Here is a 20,702-nt window from a genome sequence, read left to right as displayed (position 1 = left end):
CCCCCCCCAAATCCTCCCCCCTTCTAACACTGATGATGTTACCTGGTTGGCTACTGAAACATCTGCAAGAAAACATCCAAGCTCAGAGAGCACCAAGGTCCCCTCATTTCAACCCTGAGCTAAAAAGATTCTCCTTTATCAGTATCTGCATTGATTAAGCCCTCTACTTAACGACTGCAATTTAGGCCACAATTTCGGTCGTTAAGTCGTGACAATTGTAAAACAGGTCACCCCGTGACTGCCACCCGATTTGACCACCTTTTTGCAGCAGTTAAGTGAGCGTGGCGGTCATAAAGCTCACGCTGCTGTCACGAAGCGAACCCGTTGTTTGTTATGGGGCAAGGAATAAATGCCAGTTTCTGGCAAAAAAAACCATAGTTAAATCGTAGCCATGTTGACTGCAGGACGCTGCAGTCTGGCTGCCCGGTGCCCAAAATGCAGTCTCGGGTGGCCGCGGTTAGGAGGGACAGACCTTGGAACCTGGATCCCAGGTCCTCAGTCCTGTTTTTTGGGGGTCTCTGTCGTCACTTTCAAACCAATTGGAGAATGTGATTTATGACGGTTAGTTGTAGGAGGGAATTGTGGTTTGATCTACGCGCAAACTGCAAACGGTTGCTAAGTGACAGGTCATGTTGTGAGTCCGTGCCAGCCAGTGGAACCGGCAGGGGGAATCAGAGGAGGAGGAGGAGGAGGGGTTTGGAGAGCCATCAGAGCCGGAGGAAGGCTCTGATGAGTTACAGGACTCACAATCGGATGAAGAGCCTGGCCCCTCCAATCATGGTCAGGATGAGACCCAGCTGTGTGGGGAAAATGAGTCAGACTCTGAGGACTCAACAGCTGGAAATCATTATAGATGCTCCTAAACGCAGACAGGCAACAAGAGCAGGACAGAGGGAGGCAATGGGACGGCTCTAAAGGAGGAGGAGAAGGCATTGAGAAGCCATGCCTTGGGGCTGTTTAATAAAAAGGGGAAGGTGTGGGCGGTGCTGGTTGCTGAAGGCAACCGTTGCAAAGTACTTCGTGGGATCACGCTCTGTTGGTATTGCCGGTGAATAATTCCCTGTTTTGCATTGCGTTTCGTGTGGACAATTTCCTCCGTTTGGATTGTGTTTGGTTGCTTTTGTTTTTGGACCATTGGGCAGGTTTGTTACCAATATTAAAAGGGGTTTTCTTCTGAGTCTCTCAAAAGGACGGCCATAGGCTGGGACAGAACAGGTCATAAGTCCAGGACTACCTGTACAGAGGGGGGGGGGGGAAGAGCTTGCCCTGTCAGGGGTGGATGCCGTCCCGAGTCCTGGACTGGTCTTCCTTCTGCAGCCACTCTGGACGGAGGCATGGGGCTGCTGCTGCCCATGCAGGAGAAGACCTACCGGCGGCTGCTGATGTTGCAGAACGCGCTGACTTCCATGCTGCCCCACCACGCGGGGCTCAACCCTCGGGCCTTCAGGTACCCCCTCCCCGGGGATGGGGGTGGGAACCGGCTGCCGAAGGCAGCGGGGCGGGCAGCCTAGGCTCCCGGCAGCCTCACCTCCCGCCCTCCTCCCTTCTAGGATGCTGCACATGGACCGGCGCATCCTGCAGAACGCCGTCCGGAACATTCTGGACGGGGAGCTGCTGAACCGCTACCTCTACCTGAGCACCATGGAGCGCAGCGAGCTGGCCAAGAAGATCGGCACCACGCCGGACATTGTGAGCAGCGGGGGGGGGGAGGGAGGGAGGGAGGGAGGGAGGGCAGACCCCCTCCCTCTCTTGGGAGGTGGACCTTTGGCTGAAGGCAGCCGGAATGGGACAACTCGCTGTGGGACAGCTCAACACGAGATGACAATAACAAAAACAACAATAATAATAAAGTTGGAAGGGACCTTGGAGGTCATCTAGTCCAACCCCCTGCTCAGGAAGGAAACCCTTGGAATACTGCATCCAGTTTTGGTCACCACTATGTAAAAAAGATGTTGAGACTCTAGGAAGAGTGCAGAGAAGAGCAACAAAGATGATCAGGGGACTGGAGGCTAAAACATATAAGGAACGGTTGCTGGAATTGGGAATGTCTAGTTTAACGAAGAGAAGGACGAGGGGGGACATGATAGCAGTCTTCCAGTATCTCAGGGGCTGCCCCAAAAAAGAGGGAGTCAAGCTATTCTCCAAAGCACCTGAAGGCAGGACGAGAAGCAACGGATGGAAACTCATCAAGGAGAGAAGCAACCTAGAACTAAGGAGAAACTTCCTGACAGTGAGAACAATTAACCAGTGGAACTACCTGCCTCCAGAAGTGGTGAATGCTCCAACACTGGAAGTTTTTAAGAAGAGACTGGACAGCCATTTGTCTGAAATGGTATATAAGGTCTCCTGCCTGAGCAGGGGGTTGGACTAGAAGACCTCCAAGGTCCCTTCCAACATCATCATCATCATCATCATCATCATCATCATCATCATCATCATCATTATTATTATTATTATTATTATTATTATTATTATTATTATTATTATTTCCAATTAAGTCCAGTAGCCTCCTGGAAAAAGTCCCTTTGGGACGGCCATGGATGACGGAGAACCTCCATAGACCTCCCAACTTCCTCACACCTTCTTCCTCCCTCTCTCCAACAGATCCTGGAAGACTTGCTGGAGATCGATCGCGTCACCGCCCATTTCTAGGGCATCCTGTCTTCGCTGCAACGGAGGCGTTTCGACGTGCCCCATCTTCTCCCCAAGTTGCCACATTCCTTGTTGTGTTTGGTGTTTGATTTTGATAGAAAACCGTCCATATGAGATTTGTATAAAACGTTAAGGATTTGTAAAGAAACGACAAAGTGGTGGTGACTGGTCTGCTGTTTGGGGAGTGAATTAAGGGCTGGGGGGGGTGTCTCTCACGAGTACCACTTTGTGGAGGGGGTGTGTGGTGATGAAACGTCTAGAGACTGGACGGCCATTTGTCCGAAATGGTCTAGGTCAGTGGTTCTCAATCTTTTTAATGCCGCGACCCCCAACCGGTCGTAAGTCGAGGACTAAACCGGTCGTAAGTCGAGGACTAAACCGGCCGTAAGTCAAGGACTACCCAACCGGTTGTAAGTCGAGGACTTTCCCTGTCCGGGAGCGCCGCGCATGCGTGGTTCCGCCCCCTGCGCCGGCCGAGGCGTAGCTGGCAAGCGGCAGAGATGGAGCAGGCCGACCACCAGATGGCCCAGCCCAAGGGAGGTAAGGCACCCGCCGGAAAAGGGGGAAAAATGGCGGGAAAAAAATGGCAGACAAAAAAAATGGCGGACAGCCTTGCTTGGCGACCCCCGTGAAATGGTCGATCGACCCCAAATGGGGTCCCGACCCACAGGTTGAGAACCACTGGTCTAGGGTTTCCTGCCTGAGCAGGGGGTTGGATTAGACGACCTCCAAGGTCCCTTCCAACTTTATTATTATCTCCATTCTGTGCCCAACATGCTTTTGCAAAAGGAAGCTGGACTTCGTTTTTCCTTGAAGACGTTTCGCTTCTCCTCCAAGAAGCTTCCTCCGTTCTGGCTGAATGGTGGGGAATGGAAGGATTCCATCTTCTTTCCACATTCATCCAGAACTGAAGAAGCGTCTTGGAGGAGGAGAAGCGAAAGGTCTTTTGAGGAAAAACAAGGAAACTCCAGCTGCCTTTGGGACCACCACGATCTGGAGGACGGGAGAAGCTCAGTAGACAATCTCGATTCTGGGTTCCGGAGTGGAAGGAATTCTTCCTTTGGAAGCTGGACAGGCAGCCATTTGCATTCTCCTCCTTGTTGCTGGGGGGTCGGGGGGGCTGAGCACTCGCTTTCCTTCAAAGAGCAGCTGGTCAGCCAGATGAGCAGGTTACACAAAGCCAATATTGCTTTGGTCCGAGACTTGTGGACTTCAACTCCCAGAATTCCTCAGGTGGCCATTTTGATGAAACTGCTGGCTTGGATCCAGACCAACTTGGCCCTTTTATGACTGGTGGACTTCAACTCCCAGAATTCCTCAGCTAGGCACTGAATTCTGGGCTCCTTTTGGGGGGGGCAGGTTCTTATGCAGGGGTCTTCAAACGCGTGCCTGACTGAGGAATTCTGGGAGTTGAAGTCCACAGGTCTTAAACTAGCCACAATTGGACACTCCTTCCCAAAACTTGAGCTGCCACATAGCGAGTGACGGGGACTAAATCAGGAACAGGCTGTCCTTTGGAGTTGGGGGGGTCACCGGAGCAGGGGGTCTTGTCCCTCAAAAGTGCGGGCACGGCCGTCCCTTCTGCCCAGGCAGCAAGTAGAACAAGGACGCTCCCAGGGCCTGGCACGCTGCACTGCCAGGTGGCGTGTTTTTGTGTCTTTTTCGTGTTAAAGCCTGTTTGAAAAGCAGCCGTGGTGGTGAAACGGATTCCTCTTAAGGGATGACTGCTTCCCTGGACAAGGATGTGGGTCTGGGGGTAGCCGTACCCCTAGCCCACCTCCCCCTGAAGAAGTGGACCCTCTGCGGAAACCACGTTTGGCACGCCTGGCTCGGCTGAAGCCTGTGCAATAAACTGGGGGAGGGCCTGAAATTGCCAAGGTTGCGGGTTCCTGGGGGAAGGGCAAGCCCTCTGTGCAGGCAAGGGCAGTTGGTCCCAGAGGGAGGGGGTCTGGGGGGGGGGAAGTGTGTGTATTTGCTCCCATCGTTTGTGCAAAAAGCCATTTAATCACATAATGGCAAGAATTGCAGGATATGAAGGGTCCCGGGTGCCCTCTGAGCTGGGTGGTTTTCTTGCAGACATTTCATGACCTGACTAGGCAACATCATCAGTGCTAGAAGGGAGTTGGGTGTGGGAGGAGCTGGTGGTTTTCTTGCAGACATTTCATGACCAAACTAGGTGCCATCTTCAATGTTGGGAGGGGGGGTTGTGGAGGAGGAGGAAAGGACTGGGGGGTCCTTGGTGCTCTCTGAGCTGGGTGGTCTTCTTGCAGACGTTTCATGACCCAACTAGGTTACATCATCAGTGCTAGAAGTGAGTGGAGCTTGTGGAGAGGAGGAGAAAAGGACTGGGGGGTCCTTGGTGCTCTCTGAGCTTGGCTGTTTTTGCAGACCTTTTGTGACCCAACTAGGCAACATCATCAGTGCTAGAAGAGAGTAGAGTGTGAGGACACCGACGACTGTGGGCTCCTTGGTGCTCTCTGAGCTTGGCTGTTTGCTTGCAGACATTTCATGACCCAACTAGGTAACATTATCAGTGCTAGAAGGGGGGAGGAGGAAGGACTGTGGGGACTTTGGTGCTCTCTGAGCTTGGTGGCATTCTTGCAGATGTTTCATGACCCAACTAGGGAACATCATCAGTGCTAGAAGGGAGAGGGCTGTGCGGAGAGGAAGAGGAGGAGGAGGAGAGCTGTGGAGTCCTTGGTGCTTGGCTGTTTTCTTGCAGATGTCTCATGACCCAACTAGATAATATCATCAATGCTAGAAGGGAGTGGGGTTTGGGGAAAGGAGGACGACTGTGGGGTCCTTGATGCTCTCTTGCACCCAAATGAAGTAACATCCTCAGTGCTAGAAAGTGCAAAAACCCCACTCCTTACTAGCACTGAGGCTACTATTACCTACGGGGGCAATGAAATGTCTGCAAGAAAGCAACCAAGGCACCCTTACAATCCTCCTCCTCCTCTGCGGAATCACCTTTCCCTTCTAGCACTGATGATGTTCCCTAGCTGGGTCATGAAACGTCTGCAAGGAACCCCCCCCCCCCAGCTCAGAGAGCACTAGGGACCCCCCCCCACTTCAACCCTTGTGCTACAGAGATTCTCCTTTGTTGGGTAGTTGCAGGAAAGCAGCCCAGGAAGAGTTTTTAAGCTTTTTTTAATGCAGCTACAACAGGAAACCTTCCTCGTCCGGTGGGACTCAGGAGCCTAGCTAGGTACAGAGTTGAGCCAGCGTTACCACTCCGGATAGCTGTGGGGGGGGGGGGCACATGGTTTATCCCCCAACACCCACCCCTCCGATTCTTGGACCCCTTGCTCCCCATTCACCGGCCTGGGGCCCTTCCGAGGGTCCCAAGGATTCCACCTTTAGCTCAGCCGCTGCCTCCCGCCATCCCCTAAAGCAGGGATCTTCCAACTGGGCCCTTGGATGACTTGTGGACTTCAACTCCCAGAATGCCTCAGTCGGCCATTTTGATGAAACTGCGGGCTTGGATCCAGACCAGGGGTCTTCCAACCTGGCCCTTTTATGACTTGGGGACTTCAACTCCCAGAATGCCTCAGCCAGGCACTGAATTCTGGGCTCCTTTTTTTGGGGGGGAGCAGGTTCTTATGCAGGGGTCTTCAAACGCGTGCCTGACTGAGGAATTCTGGGAGTTGAAGTCCATGAGTCATCCAAGGGCCAAGTTTGAAGACCCCCCTGTCTTAAAGCATCCCGGCTGAGGAATTCTGGGAGTCGAAGTCCCCAAGTCATCAAAGGGCCAAGTTGGAAGACCCCTGATACAGACTTTAAGAGGAATGGACTTCAACTCCCAGAATTCTTCAGCCAGGCGTGCTGGCTGAGGAATTCTGGGAGTTGAAGTCCACAAGTCATCCAAGGGCCAAGTTGGAAGACCCCTGCCCTAAAGGCAGAAAAAAACGGGGAGTGGGCTCCAGAGAAACCCCCCCCTTCTCCGTGGGTTTAGAAAGAAAAGAGAGAAACACCCCCCCCCCCAGCTACTTAAACAGCAGGACGGTTTCTGGCTGGTTCTTTTAAGTTAAATATGGCGAGTTGCCCCTTATTCAAGTTTCTGAACTAATTAAAAAAAAACAACAACCCCTCAGTCAGGTTCTGCTCCAGAAAGAGGAGGGGGCTTCCTCGAATGTGCCCCCGCTTCGCCATGCGTCGGTTCCTCTGGAGGGAGCCCGCCGTCGGTGGGGCGAGGGCCGCCCTGTGCTTGCCCATCCTCCGGGCCTTTCCAGGATCAGGCCTGGAGTAGGTTGTAAAGTTCCGCTTGCTCCTCGCTGGTCTTCAAGAAGCCGACGTAAACCAGGAGTTGCAGCAAGGACCTGGTTAGCTTCATGGAGGTGACCTGGATCCTGGGGGGGGGGGGGGGGGGGGGGGGGGGGGGGGGGGGGGGGGGGGGGCACTTAATAGTTTGGGAAAGAAGGGGGGGGTTAAAAGGGCAGGAGACCCACCCCCATTTTGGCACATGCAGAACTGTCCTCGGCTTGCTTACTCCACTTAGTAGAGTCACCAACCAGACCGGAAAGCTACTTCCCACCCAGTTACAAGCAGTCCTCCATTTACAACGGTTCACATATGGCGACTGTTCAGAGTTACGACGTCACTGGGAAAAGGGACCTGGGACCGTTTTTCACGCTTAACGACCGTCGTCGCCGCATCCCCCAGGCTCAACGTGATCAAAATTCGGACGCTATTTACGACGGTTAGGTGGCGTCCCGGTTGTGTGTTGTGTGTGTGTGTGTGAGAGACGTGATCTCCTTTGGCGACCGTCTGGCGAGCAATGGAGTAAGCCGGTTTTGCTTCCCAGCTGTCTGACGAATGCAGCGATTCGCTGAGCAGCTGGGGCGGGAAAGGCCATAAAGCAGGGCAAACCAATGTCTTCACCGTCTCACTTAACGACGGAAATTTTGGGCTCGGCTCCGGTCGTAAGTAGAGGACTACCTGCACTGAAGGGCCAACCTCTCTCCTCCACCACCAGGGTAAGATGACCGGGTTTCGGGCCGCTCTGCAACCATCCACATTTTTATTTGATTTTTTTTTAATTGATTAAACTTATATACCAGCCATCTCACTGGGATGAAGACCCGTGGACTTCAATTCCCAGAATTCCCCAGCCAGCGAATGCTGGCTGGGGAATTCTGGGAGTTGAAGTCCACGGGTCTTCAAATGGCCTAGTTGGGACCCCCCCCCCTTTGCTCTGGCCAGCCTCTTATAGCAGCACCCCTCAATCAGCCGGTTGCAATTTATGAGATCCTCAAAAGCGACCCCCCGCTAATGACCGGTTCATTTAACGACGGTTGTGAAAAGCGTCCTAACTCGCTTTTCGACTCCTCGCACCGGACTGTGCTTGACCGGCTCCATTAAGGGCTGTTAAGCCGAGGCCTCCCTGTCTTTTCCCCTTACCTGAGAGTGAACTCGAACACAAGGCTGTCCCAAAAAGCACGGACCCACCGGACGAGGAAGAAGTTGGCCAAGACACCGGACCTCTGGCTGACCGTGCGGCTCCAGCATTTCACCGCGCTGAGGGAGGGAGGGAGACAGACAGACATAGGGTCTCCTGTCGGAGCAGGGGGCTGGACTAGAAGACCTCCCAGGTCCCTTCCAGCTCTATTCTGATTTATTGAACTACTTTCCGAAATGGCATAGGGTCTGCTGTCTGAGCAGGGGGCTGGACTAGAAGACCTCCCGGGTCCCTTCCAAATTCTGTTATTCCGTTAATGAACCAGTGGGACGGAAGTGGCCTTCAGAATTTGTGGGTGCTCCATTTTCAAGAAGAGATTGGGGAACCAATTGTCTGGAAGGGTATAGGGTCTCCTGCTTGAGAAGGGGGTAGGGTTGGACTAGAAGACCTCCAGGGTCCCTCCCAATTGTCATTCTGTTCTGTGGGAAGAGTGTGTCCGGGGGGGCCGGGCAACCACAGTCTCCCCCCTCTTTTCTCTGGCCTCTTTGCCCCTTCTTCCCACTGAGATAGGAGCAGATTTCAACCAAACTTCCCAGGCTCACCCGGCCTACGGGATCCATCTTGTGGCCCCCCCAGCCCCCCCTTCCCAGGGATTCCTAGGGGCCCTCAATGCCCCAAACTGCACCCCTTCTCCGTCTCAGAGCAGAGATGGCTGGCTCTAAATGCAATCCAAATGTCCTTTTGGGCAAATGCTCCCCCAGCCAGATAACTCGTAATTCTATTTAAGTTCTTGAAGGTGTCCCCGGAGTCACTCCACCAAGGATGGGGCATCTGCTAACAGCAAAGATCCTCTCAAATAAATAAAAGTTTTGCAAAACTTTAGAACAGTATTTCTCAGCATTCTGAAGATGGGTGGAGGTCAACTCCCAGAATTCCCCAGCCAGCTTCCTGCTTAAAGATGGGTGGACTTCAGTTCCCAGAATTCCCCAGCCAGCTTAAAGATGGGTGGACGTCAACTCCCAGAATTCCCCAGCCAGCTTTCTGCTTGGATTGGTGAATTTCAACTCCCAGAATTCCCCAGCCAGCTTAAAGACGGGTGGACTTCAACTCCCAGAATTCCCCAGCCAGCTTTCTGCTTAAAAATGGGTGAATGTCAACTCCCAGAATCCCCCAGCCAGCTTCCTGTTTAAAGATGGGTGGACTTCAACTCCCACAATCCCCCAGCCAGCTTCCTGTTTAAAGGTGGGCGGACTTCAACTCCCAGAATCCCCCAGCCAGCTTCCGGCTTAAAGATGGGTGGACTTCAACTCCCAGAATCCCCCAGCCAGCGAGGATTGACCAACATTCAAACAAGAACAGATGTGGCTAGACTACTTTTATCGCATGGTTGTAACTTTCTTAATAGAGAAGTAGCTGTCTTAATAGACGGTGGGAATGTGGTCGATGTAATAGATCTTGACTTCAGGCAAGTAGCTTCCCAAGTGGAAAAAAAAAAAATAGCCGGCTGGGGAATTCTGGGAATTGAAGTCCACCCATCTTATTGAGAGACGCTGCTTCTGCCCGCTTGCTTGCGGCTCCCACCTTCTGGCCATGAGGTAGTAGCGGTCCACGGGAGCCCCCAGTGCCAGGTTGATGCTCCGGACGGTGTTGATGTTCCGGAAGACGAGCAGCATGGAGCGGGGCAGGTCCCTCAGCACCCGCATGATGCGGTCGAAGCCGTGCTTAGCCATGTCCCGCATGTAGGCGGTCTCCGCTTGGTTCAGGACGTTGGACATGGCCAGCTCCGCCATGTTGATGGGCCGCTGGAGCAGCATCTCGCAGAAGAGGAAGTAATCCTGGGCTGGGGCAGGGGGGAGGGAAAGGAAGGGGCAGTCAGGAATGGAGAACCCCCCCCTCACCAGGCCAGAAAGGAATTGAGGGGCAACTGGAAATGGCTTGCAAGCCAGGGGTCCTGGGTGCTCTCTGAGCCTGGGGGTTTCCTTGCAGACGTTTCATTGCCTGAGTAGGTAACATCATCAGTGCTAGAAGGGAGGAGGATCTGCGAGGAGGAGGAGGAGGAGGAGGAGGAGGACTACAGCATCCTCAGTGCTTGGTTTGATTTCTTGCAGACCTTTCATTACGATAATAGGTAATATCAGTGTTACAAAGGAGTGTTAGAAGCAAACCCTCCTCCCTTCTAGCACTGATCATGTTACCTAGCTGGGTCACGAAACGTCTGCAAGGAAACCAGGAAACTCAGAGAGCACCAAGGACCCCACAGTCCTCCTCCTCCTCCTCCTCCTCCTCCTCCTCTTCTTCCCCCTCCTCCTCCTTTTCCTTCTCCTCTTCCTCCCCACAAACCCCCCTCCCTTCCAGCACTGATGATGTTCCCTAGTTGGGTCATGAAACGTCTGCAAGGAAACCACCCAGCTCAGAGAGCACCAGGGACACCCCCCCCATACTTCAATCCCCAGCTACAAATTATGACTCGCAAGCAGGGCAACCAATTCGGAAGTGCCGATTCTTGCCCCCCGCCCCCATCCCAATTCCCCCAGAACAGCGGGATCCTCTCCTCCTGGGCAAAGCCATTTCTGGAGGCATCGCAAGAAACCCAGCTGGATCTTCTTCCCCCCCCCCGACGGGATCCACCCAGTGAATCCCCCTTTTACAGACGCACCGGCCCCCTCCTCACCTTTGATGCCCAGCTGCTGGGAGTAGAGCCGCATGGAGGGGTCGTCCCGCAGGATGAGGGCGCGCCAGAGCTTGCACAAAGCTCCTCGTTCCCTGGGGGGGGGCAGAGCACAGAGAAGAGCTGTTGGCAGGGGGAGGGAAGGGGCCGACGCAGCTGCAGACCCTCGGGGGTCCAGGAGGCAGCTACAGCAGTGGTTCTCAACCTTTTTAATGCCGCGACCCCAACCGGTCGTAAGTTGAGGACTAAACCGGTCGTAAGTCGAGGACTAAACCGGTCGTAAGTCGAGGACTACCCAACCGGTCGTAAGTTGAGGACTTTCCCTGCCCGGGAGCGCCGTGCATGCGTGGTTCCGCCCCCTGTGCCGGCCGAGGCGTAGCTGGCAAGCGGCAGAGACAGAGCAGGCCGACCACCAGCTGGCCCAGCCCAAGGGAGGTAAGGCACCCGCCGGAAAAGGGGAAAAAAATGGCGGACAAAAAAAATGGCGGACAGCCTTGCTTGGCGACCCCCGTGAAATGGTCGATCGACCCCAAATGGGGTCACAACCCATAGGTTGAGAACCGCTGAGCTACAGGTTGTCCTCAAGTTATGACGGCCATTGGGAGCGGAATACCCCCCTCCCCTCCAAGGCTGACGCAGTCTTAAAGTGGGAGGCCAGGCGACCACATTCCTTAGCAATGACAATCCCTGGAGACCCCGTTGTCGTCGTTCAGGGCCACCTCCTCACAACTTGGCAGGACATTGTTGCCAGTCTCCCGTGGACGGCGATCATCCTGGCCGGCAGGAACGTCCAGATACGACCACCCTAGCCCGGAATTCGCCTGGCTAAGCAAGACAAGTTTTTAAGTTGAGTTTTGCCCCGTTTTTCTCGCCACGGTTACTAACTTAGTAACCATGGGCAGGGCTTTTCAACCAGTGGTACGGGTACCCCCTGTGGCACATGGGCACCTGGCAGGTGGTACGCGACCATCCTAGAAAAGGGGTAGCGGGGGAGGGGAATGAGCTGAACCGGTGGCAGCACCGTACAAGCCTGAGCGAGAGACGGCTGGAGCTGCAGGGCTGTCAGGGCTCAGTGGAAGCACCAGGATCAGCGCCAGGATCCAGCTGGAGCTTGGCGCTGATCCTGGCGCTTCCGCTGAGCCCAGAAGAAGCGCCGATCAGCTGGAATGTTGCAGCCTCTCCAGGGTCTTGTGATTTACATTCAGATGCTTGGCAACTGATTCATATCTATGACGGTCACAGTGTCCCAGGGTCATGTGAAGTGACCAAAACCTGCTGCAACCACCCAGCAGACGGGGGGGGGGGAAATAAAAACCAAACACCCCCCCACCCCACCCCCGCTGCCAATCCTCAACAGAAATGCTCACAACAATGAAAACCTCGGACAGGAGGAAGAGCGCCACTGGGCGGGCAGGCAGGTGTCTTGTTCGGCTGTGGCTTGGGGGGCACTTTTTTCAGTGCCACTGTAACTTCGAACAGTCACTAAGCGAACTATTGTAAGTCGAGGACTACCTGTTCTTTATCATTTTTTTCCTTTTTTTGGTCATCCAGTTTTTGACCCCTTGCTAGGCGACTGCTGGTACTCAGATGTTGCCATATCCTAAAAGTGGCACAATGGGTGAAAAGGTTGAAAAGCCCTGACCTGGGGGTTACATGAACCTGGCTTCCCCGTTGACTCTGCTTGCCAGGTCACAAAAGGGGATCACCTGATGCCGGGACCCAGCAACCGTCATAAATGCGAGCCAGTGGCCAAGCGTCCGAATTCTGACCACGGGGGATGCTGCAACCGTCATTAAGTGTGAAAAACGGACGTAAGTTCCCTTTTTCAGTCCCGTTGCTGCTTCAAACAGTCACTAAGTGAACCGTTGTCGGTGGGGGACGGCCTGAGGCTGCTGGTCCCTGAACAAGACGCTGCTACTCAGGGGGTGCTTGTACACCAAAGGGGATGCTCCTGCCTGACACACACGCACGCACGCATACACACACACAGACCCCGATCCTTACTTCTCGTGAAGGATCTCGTACAGGCCGTGATCCAGGAGAACCAACTGCGCTTTGCCGTCTGGGCCCTTCTGAACCAGCACTGCAAGACAGGAATGAAGAATGGGGGGGGGGGTGAGGGCAGCCCAATGCAGTCCTGTCTGGAGATGAAGCATTCCCCCCCCCAATTCCCACCCCCCAGGAAATTCCCTTTAAAGCCCGCCCGGCTCCCCATCCGTCCGGGCTCTTCGGTCCGGTTCTGTGTAATGTCAACGCTGCTAACCTCGGAGGTTCTTGCTTTGACAACAGACGGCGATGCAGCCATTTTCTTTTACTTTATGTTTTACTCTTAGAGTTAGAATTAAGAGGATACCGGGAGGAAGGAGGAGGAATGTGCATGGGAGGGCATCTAGTGGTCTAGATGCTGAGGGCATCTAGTGGTCCAGCTTCTGATTTTTTTTCCTATAAACGATGCTGGTTTAATGGTTAGATGGCCAAGGCAGGGGTATTTGAACCTAGTTCATTTAGCATTCCTATTCTATTGTGTCTTTTTAATCTAGGTGAAATGTTAATATATATGTATGTATGTATGTATTTATGTATGTATGTATTCAAAAATTAAAACACAGATCACTGAGATTAAAAATGTATTTAAAAACTAGCTTTCGTCAGCGTCTAAGGAACAGCCAGCTGAAACAGCAGCATCACGGCAGAATACACACTGCACACGGGCGGGGTGTGAGGAGAGGAGCAGGGTGCCTAAATTTAAACAGCCGTCAATGAGTGCAACGGAAACAACACAGCAATTAACTACAGGGGGGAGGGAGCTGAACAGACCGGTAACACGGTCATTAGCTAAACGCTTGGCGTTACAAAGACTGTAAGAACGTGATTCTCAATCCTGGCTAGAACTCTGACGATATCAGCAGACGCTGACGAAAGCTAAGTTTTTAAATAAATTTTTAGTCTCGGTGATCTGTGTTTTAGTTTTTGAATATGAATATACCTGAGACTCGTATCTTCAAAACCATTATGTATGTATGTATGTATGTATGTATGTATGTATGTATGTATGTATGTATGTATGTATGTATGTATATATGTGTTTTTCAAAATTTGGATTGCTAACAAAGAATTAAGGGAGTACTGGGATAGCTATTTCTAACCTTATTAGGTTTTCATCAGCCAGACATACCCTTGCTGAGATTCGAACCTGGGCTGTCTGCATGTTAAGCAGAAGTGTTGCCCCTAGACCACAGGCTCTTTCTCGCTTTGTTAGCTACAAGAGACAGGGGAAGAGGATGAATGCTTTTTGAACACCCTGTCGGCCCAAATATGGGGGAGAGAAGTCTTTTGAAAAACACATATGATGTCGCAGTTAAGCGACTGCTGCCTGTGGATGGCTCTGGATTGAGCTGATACAGGCAAAAGACTTCTCTCCCCCATATTTGGGCTGACAGGGTGTTCAAAAAGCACTCATCCTCTTCCCCTGTCTCTTGTAGCTAACAAAGTGAGAAAGAGCCTGTGGCCTAGGGGCAACACTTCTGCTTAACATGCAGACAGCCCAGGTTCGAATCTCAGCAGGGTATGTCTGGCTGATGAAAACCAAATAGGGTTAGAAATAGCTATCCCAGTACTCCCTTAATTCTTTGTTAGCAATCCAAATTTTGAAAAACACATATGATGTCGCAGTTAAGCGACTGCTGCCTGTGGATGGCTCTGGATTGAGCTGATACAGGCAAAAGACTTCTCTCCCCCATATTTGGGCCGACAGGGTGTTCAAAAAGCATTCATATATATATGTATATATATATGTAGGTCTGGTTATTCGGGTTTTCTCCCGCATAAAATTGGAAGTGTCTTGGCGACGATTTTCAACTGCCATACTGCAGTTTACTCTTTTTACAATATCTCTTGCCTTGCCGCCCCCAACTAGGGGCATAGAGCAGGCTCAAGTCGCAACTGCGAAATATTTTTATATCCAAATTTCTTTTTTCTGACAAAGAGTAAAGAATTAAATTGGGAGACTAAGATGGACCATTTCTGGCTTTTTGCCTTCATCAGTTATGCAGTATGGCAGTTGAAAATGTCAAGGTGTTCACAATCAGACCAATCTGTCTGAACTCCCTATAATTACTCCCTTGACTCTGCTGGCAAAGAGGGGAAGAGAACCTGTGGCTCAGTGACTAAATCACTGACTAGTATGTATAACTGCCCAGGTTCGAATCCCATAAAGGGTATGGCTAACTGATGAAGGCAAAAAGCCAGAAATGGTCCATCTTAGTCTCCCAATTTAATTCTTTACTCTTTGTCAGAAAAAAGAAATTTGGATATATATATATATCCAAATTTCTTTTCTGACAAAGGGAAGAGAACCTGTGGCTCAGTGACTAAATCACTGACTAGTATGTATAACTGCCCAGGTTCGAATCCCATAAAGGGTATGGCTAACTGATGAAGGCAAAAAAGCCAGAAATGGTCCATCTTAGTCTCCCAATTTAATTCTTTACTCTTTGTCAGAAAAGAAATTTGGATATAAAAATATCTCGCAGTTGCGACTTGAGCCTGCTCTATGCCCCTAGTTGGGGGCGGCAAGGCAAGAGATATTGTTAAAAGAGTAAACTGCAGTATGGCAGTTGAAAATGTCAAGGTGTTCACAATCAGACCAATCTGTCTGAACTCCCTATATATATATATATATATGTAGGTCTTTGGTCATTCGGGTTCTCTCCCGCGTAAAATTGGAAGTGTCCTGGCGACGTTTCAACGAAGTCACATTCGTCATCTTCAGGCTGGTGTCTTCAGCTTCGTGCTTCCCAGAAGCACGAAGCTGAAGACACCAGCCTGAAGATGATGAATGTGACTTCGTTGAAACGTCGCCAGGACACTTCCAATTTTACGCGGGAGAGAACCCGAATGACCAAAGACCTACATACAAACACCCGCGAAAACCTCAGAAAACATATATATATATATTTGTTTTCGTAGATTTGCAGATATATATATATGCAGTAAAAAACAAATAAATGTGAACACCAGGATAATATCAAACTAAAAATCGTTTAATAAAATGCTGAGCTTTCGTTGGTCAGCACTACCGACATCATCAGAGCATAAGAGTAGGTCAATGGGAGTCCCCTTTTTATAACACTGGCCGGTTTTTGCACACGGCTCCTGGACCTGGTCAGCATTTTATTAAACGATTTTTAGTTGGATATTATCCTGGTGTTTGCATAAATCCTTGATTCTCGGTGGTGTCTCCTACCGTTTCCGGGGTGAGGGTCTGCATGGATGAATCCGGTGAAGAAGATCTGCTCGGCAAACACCTTGATCAGCTTCTCCGCTGCCTGGAGGGAGGGAGGGAGGGAGGGGGTGAGAGGGGGGGAGGGAGGAGAGGGGTCTCTGAAAGGGGAGAAAGCAAAGGCCGTGGCTTTGCTCAGAGACAGCTACTCCCTCACTCACAAGGCAGGTCTCCTTGGGGCTCTCTGAGCTGGGTGGTTCTCCTGCAGATGTTTCATGACCCAACTAGGGAACATCATCAGTACTAGAAGAGAGTGGGATTTGTGGAGAGAAGAGGGGGAGGGGGAGGGGGAGGAGGAGGGGGGACTATTGGGTCCTTGGTGCTCTCTAGGCTTGTTTTCCTGCAGATGTTTCATGACCCGGCTAGGTAATATCATCAGTCCTAGAATGGGGTTTGTGGAGAGGAGGAGGGGGGGAGGAGGAGGAGGAGGAGGAGCTGGTGGAGGAGGTGGTGGAGGAGGGCTGTTGGGTCCTTGGTGCTCTCTGAGCTAGGTGGTTTTCCTGCAGATGTTTCACGACCCAGCTAGGTAATATCATCAGTCCTAGAATAGGGTTTATGGAGAAGAGGAGGAGGAGGAGGAGGAGGAGGTGGTGGTGGTGGTGGAGGAGGTGGAAGAGGTGGAGGAGGAGGAGGAGGAGGGCTGTTGGGTCCTTGGTGCTCTCTGCAGATGTTTCACGACCCAACTAGGGAACACCATCAGTACTAAAAGGAAAGGGGGTTGCAGGGAGGAGGAGGACTGTGGGGTCCCTTGGTTGCCTTCTTGCAGACGTTTCATAACCCAACTAGGGAACATCATCAGGGCTGGCTAGGAGAGAAGGTGCGCCAGGCCCCCCCAAAGGACCCATCCGAGCCGATGATCCCCAACCACACCAATCAGCTTCCCGGCGGCAGGCATGACCCAACGGCGATGCCCGACCTTCTCCGCCCCGCCCCCAGGTCCCCCCCCCCGAGACTCACGTCCTTGGGGCTCAAGCCTTGCTTCAGGAGCCCCTCCAGGTCGTTAATTTTGCAGGCTTCGTAGAAATCGGCAGTCAGGACCCGCTAAGCACAGGGAGAGAAGGGAAGCGAGGTTAGAAAAGGCTGCGGCACAGGAGCGTCCGTAGCACTGCGATCAATGGGAAAGTCATCCACGGGGATAAACGCCACACGTCAGCAGAAGCCCCAGGCCCCAAATTGCAAAGTGGCCCCACAGCCTCAGAGCTGTGTCAAATACAATCAGCCTTTGACTTAACGACCACTTGCTTAGCGTCCGTTTGAAGTTCTGATGGATGTACAGGGGGAGGTACCTATGACCCAGATCTGAACTGTTTGCATGGATAGGATAGGATAGGGAATAGAATAATAATAGAATAGAAAGTAGAATAGAAAGTAGAAGAATAGAATAGAATAGAATAGAATAGAATAGAATAGAGTAGAGTAGAGTAGAGTAGAGTAGAGTAGAGTTAGAGTAGAGTTAGAGTAGAGTAGAGTAGATTGAATGGAATGGAATGGAATATAATAGAATAGACTAGAATGAAGAATAGAATAGAGTAGAGTAGAGTAGAGTAGAGTAGAGTAGAGTTAGAGTAGAGTAGAGTAGAGTTAGAGTAGAGTAGAATAAATGGAATGGAATGGAATGGAATAGACTAGACTAGAATGCAGACTAGACTAGTCTAGACTAGAGTAGAGTAGAAAGAATGGAATGGAATGGAATAGGCAATAGAATAGAGTAGAGTAGAGTAGAGTAGAGTAGAATAGAATAGAATAGAACAGAATAGAACAGAATAGAATAGAATAGAAAAAATGGAATGGAATGGAATGGAATACAATAGAATAGAACAAAATAGAATAGAGTAGAAAATATGGAATGGAATGGAATAGGCAATAGAATAGAGTAGAGTAGAGTAGAGTAGAGTAGAGTAGAGTAGAGTAGAGTAGAGTAGAGTAGAGCAGAAAATATGGAATGGAATGGAATGGAATAGGGCCTATTCCATTCCATTCCATATTTTCTACTCTATTCTATTCTATTCCACTCTATTCTGCATTCTATTCAATTCTAGAATGCAGAATAGAGTGGAATAGAATAGAATAGAAAATATGGAATGGAATGGAACAACTGCAGTGATTCGCTTAAGAACGGAAGCGGTGAATGCTCCAACACTGGAAGTCTTTAAGAAGAGACTGGAGAGCCATTTGTCTGAAATGGTATAGGGTTTCCTGCCTGAGCAGGGGGTTGGACTAGATGACCTCCAAGGTACCTTCCAACTTTATTATTATTATTATTATTATTATTATTATTATTATTATTATTATTATTATTATTATTATTATTATTATTAGTCGCTTTCATGGCTAAGGCAGGACTTGAACTCACGACCTCCCTCCTATCTAGCCTGATGCTTTAACCACTGACTGAGCTCAATGGTAAGAGGGCCAAAAACACAATTCCAGTTTCTAATGTCAACGCAGCCCCCGCCCGCCCCAATGCTGCCCCCTTCCTCTGGGAGGGGAACGAAGGCCCTGGACCCGAACCCAGGGCAGCTTCCAAATCCATTCACCTCACTCAAAAGGCGTCTCTGGGAACATCGCCCCGTTTCTCAATCAGATGCTGGGGGATTATGCAGCCCTGCGCAACACCTGTCCTCTGCCAGATGTTGACTCTCCCTCCTTGCAACCCCAGTAATGTCCAGGGGAGGTCTTTGATGGATGATGATGATGATGATGATGATGATGATGATGATGATGATGATAATAATAATAATAATAATAATAATAATATTATTATTATTATTATTAAAGTTGGAAGGGACCTTGGAGGTTATCTAGTCCAACCCCCTGCTCAGGCAGGAAACCCTATACCATTTCAGACAAATGGCCATCCAGTCTCTTCTTAGAAACTTCCAGTGTTGGAGCATTCACCGCTTCTGGGGGCAGGTAGTTCCACTGGTTAATTGTTCTAACTGTCAGGAAGTTTCTCCTTAGTTCTAGGTTGCTTCTGTCCTTGATGAGATGATGGTTAACAGATGAATCAGATGGGAGATGGCTGCCTTGACAGGTGGAGGTGCCTTTAGTGACCACTGAAAGTTATAACAGGACTGAAAAAAGGGGACTTACGACCATTTTTTCCACACTGGTGACGCAGGCAGCATCCCTGTGATCACATGATCAAAATACAGACACTTGGGTCACCGACATGGATTTACGAGAGCGGTTAATTTCCTCTGTGTGTGTGTGTGTGTGTGTGTGTGTGTGTGTGTCACGTGATAACCATTTGCAACCTTACTGGGGGGGGACTTGCCTTGCTTAGCGACACAAATTTTGGGGGGCTCAATTGCTGAGACTCTAGAAAGAGTACAGAGAAGAGCAACAGAGATGATCAGGGGACTGGAGGCTAAAGCATATAAGGAACGGCTGCTGGAATTGGGTATGTCTAGTTTAATGAAGAGAAGGACGAGGGGAGACATGAGAGCAGTCTTCCAGTATCTCAGGGGCTGCCCCAAAGAAGAGGGAGTCAAGCTCTTCTCCAAAGTCACCCGAAGGCAGGACAAGAAGCAATGGATGGAAACTGACCAAGGAGAGAAGCAACCTAGAACTAAGGAGAAACTTCCTGACAGTCAGAACAATTAACCAGTGGAACCACCTGCCTCCAGAAGTTGTGAATGCTCCAACACTGGAAGTTTTTAAGAAGAGACTGGACAGCCATTTGTCTGAAATGGTATAGGGTTTCCTGCCTGAGCAGGAGGTTGGACTAGATGACCTCTGAGGTCCCTTCCAACTTTATCATTATTATTATTATTATTATTATTATTATTATTATTATTATTATTATTATTATTATTATTAAAAGCGGCTCAAAAGTTGGAGACGCCCCCTTCCCGCCCCCGCCCTGAAAGAAAGACCACCCGTTTTTGGCAAGAAAGAGCCCGGCGTTTGGCCCCCTTCGAAGGGGGCAGCAGACCCACCTTGCTGCTTTTGTCCCGGTGAATGCGAGGGACTACCACAAAATGGAAGTGCTTCAGCTCCCGGGCACAACGTTCCCCGTTGCGGCCTTCGCTCTCAAAGTCCAGCTCCTGGGCCAGGGTCCCCTTCAGGTCCTGGAAGGAGATGGGGAGGAGAGAAGGTGGGGAGGGAGGGGGGGGTCAGAGTGCCAAACATTGCCGGGTACCACCCAGAGACCCCTAAGCAAGGAATGGAGACGCCACGTCCGTTCCTGGCGCATTTTGCAAGCCGAGAGTGCTGGGCTATGGGGAAGACTACTGGCAGCCGAACGGGCTTGGGGTTTCCACCAGAGGGAAGTGAGGAGAAGGGCTGCTCTGCCAGGGGGTTGGGCTAGAAGACCTCCAAGGTCCCTTCCAGCCCTATCAGTCTGTGATCCCTTTGGCAAAGGGGCATGGACGCTCATGGGGGAGACCTAGAGCCTGTTCAGAAGCAGCCAGGCTGAATCAGGGATGTCCTATCTCAGGGGTAGGCAACCTTGGCTCTTTTATGACTGGTGGACTTCAACTCCCAGAATTCCTGAGCCAGCATGGGGGAACTATGGCCTCCTCATGACTCATGGACTTCAACTCCCAGAATTCCTGAGCCAGCATGGGGGAACTATGGCCTCCTCATGACTCGTGGACTTCAACTCCCAGAATTCCTGAGCCAGCATGGGGGAACTATGGGCCCTTCATGACTCGTGGATTTCAACTCCCAGAATTCCTGAGCCAGCATGGGGGAACTAT

The 20,702-nt window shown here is 51.0% G+C and overlaps 2 protein-coding genes across 2 annotated transcripts in view; one reads left to right on the top strand and one right to left on the bottom strand.

The window, feature by feature from the left end:
- CPSF1 (cleavage and polyadenylation specific factor 1) overlaps positions 1-2,796 on the top strand; it is a gene marked incomplete at its 5' end in the record, with an annotated part of 57,324 nt that extends 54,528 nt beyond the window's left edge. Inside the window, 3 exons of the mRNA XM_015826867.1 lie at positions 1,318-1,447; positions 1,551-1,689; positions 2,605-2,796. Coding sequence (XP_015682353.1) covers positions 1,318-1,447; positions 1,551-1,689; positions 2,605-2,652 — 317 coding nt within the window. The remainder of the gene's footprint in view (positions 1-1,317; positions 1,448-1,550; positions 1,690-2,604) is intronic.
- A 4,090-nt stretch (positions 2,797-6,886) lies between these two features.
- Positions 6,887-20,702, bottom strand: part of ADCK5 (aarF domain containing kinase 5) — a 25,789-nt gene continuing 11,973 nt past the window's right edge. Inside the window, exons 7-14 of the mRNA XM_029286333.1 lie at positions 19,941-20,072; positions 16,957-17,040; positions 15,964-16,045; positions 12,723-12,801; positions 10,722-10,813; positions 9,632-9,890; positions 8,053-8,169; positions 6,887-7,001 (exon numbers count right to left, since the gene is read on the bottom strand). Of these exons, the coding sequence (XP_029142166.1) occupies positions 6,887-7,001; positions 8,053-8,169; positions 9,632-9,890; positions 10,722-10,813; positions 12,723-12,801; positions 15,964-16,045; positions 16,957-17,040; positions 19,941-20,072 (960 nt within the window). The remainder of the gene's footprint in view (positions 7,002-8,052; positions 8,170-9,631; positions 9,891-10,721; positions 10,814-12,722; positions 12,802-15,963; positions 16,046-16,956; positions 17,041-19,940; positions 20,073-20,702) is intronic.

This window comes from Protobothrops mucrosquamatus, unplaced genomic scaffold (genome assembly GCF_001527695.2).
Source record: "Protobothrops mucrosquamatus isolate PMUCROS unplaced genomic scaffold, P.Mucros_1.0 scaffold3348, whole genome shotgun sequence".
In the NCBI taxonomy this organism is placed as follows: Eukaryota; Metazoa; Chordata; class Lepidosauria; order Squamata; family Viperidae; genus Protobothrops; species Protobothrops mucrosquamatus.
The sequence above is the reverse complement of the archived record's forward strand: the minus strand, read 5'-3'. Positions and strand labels throughout refer to the sequence as shown.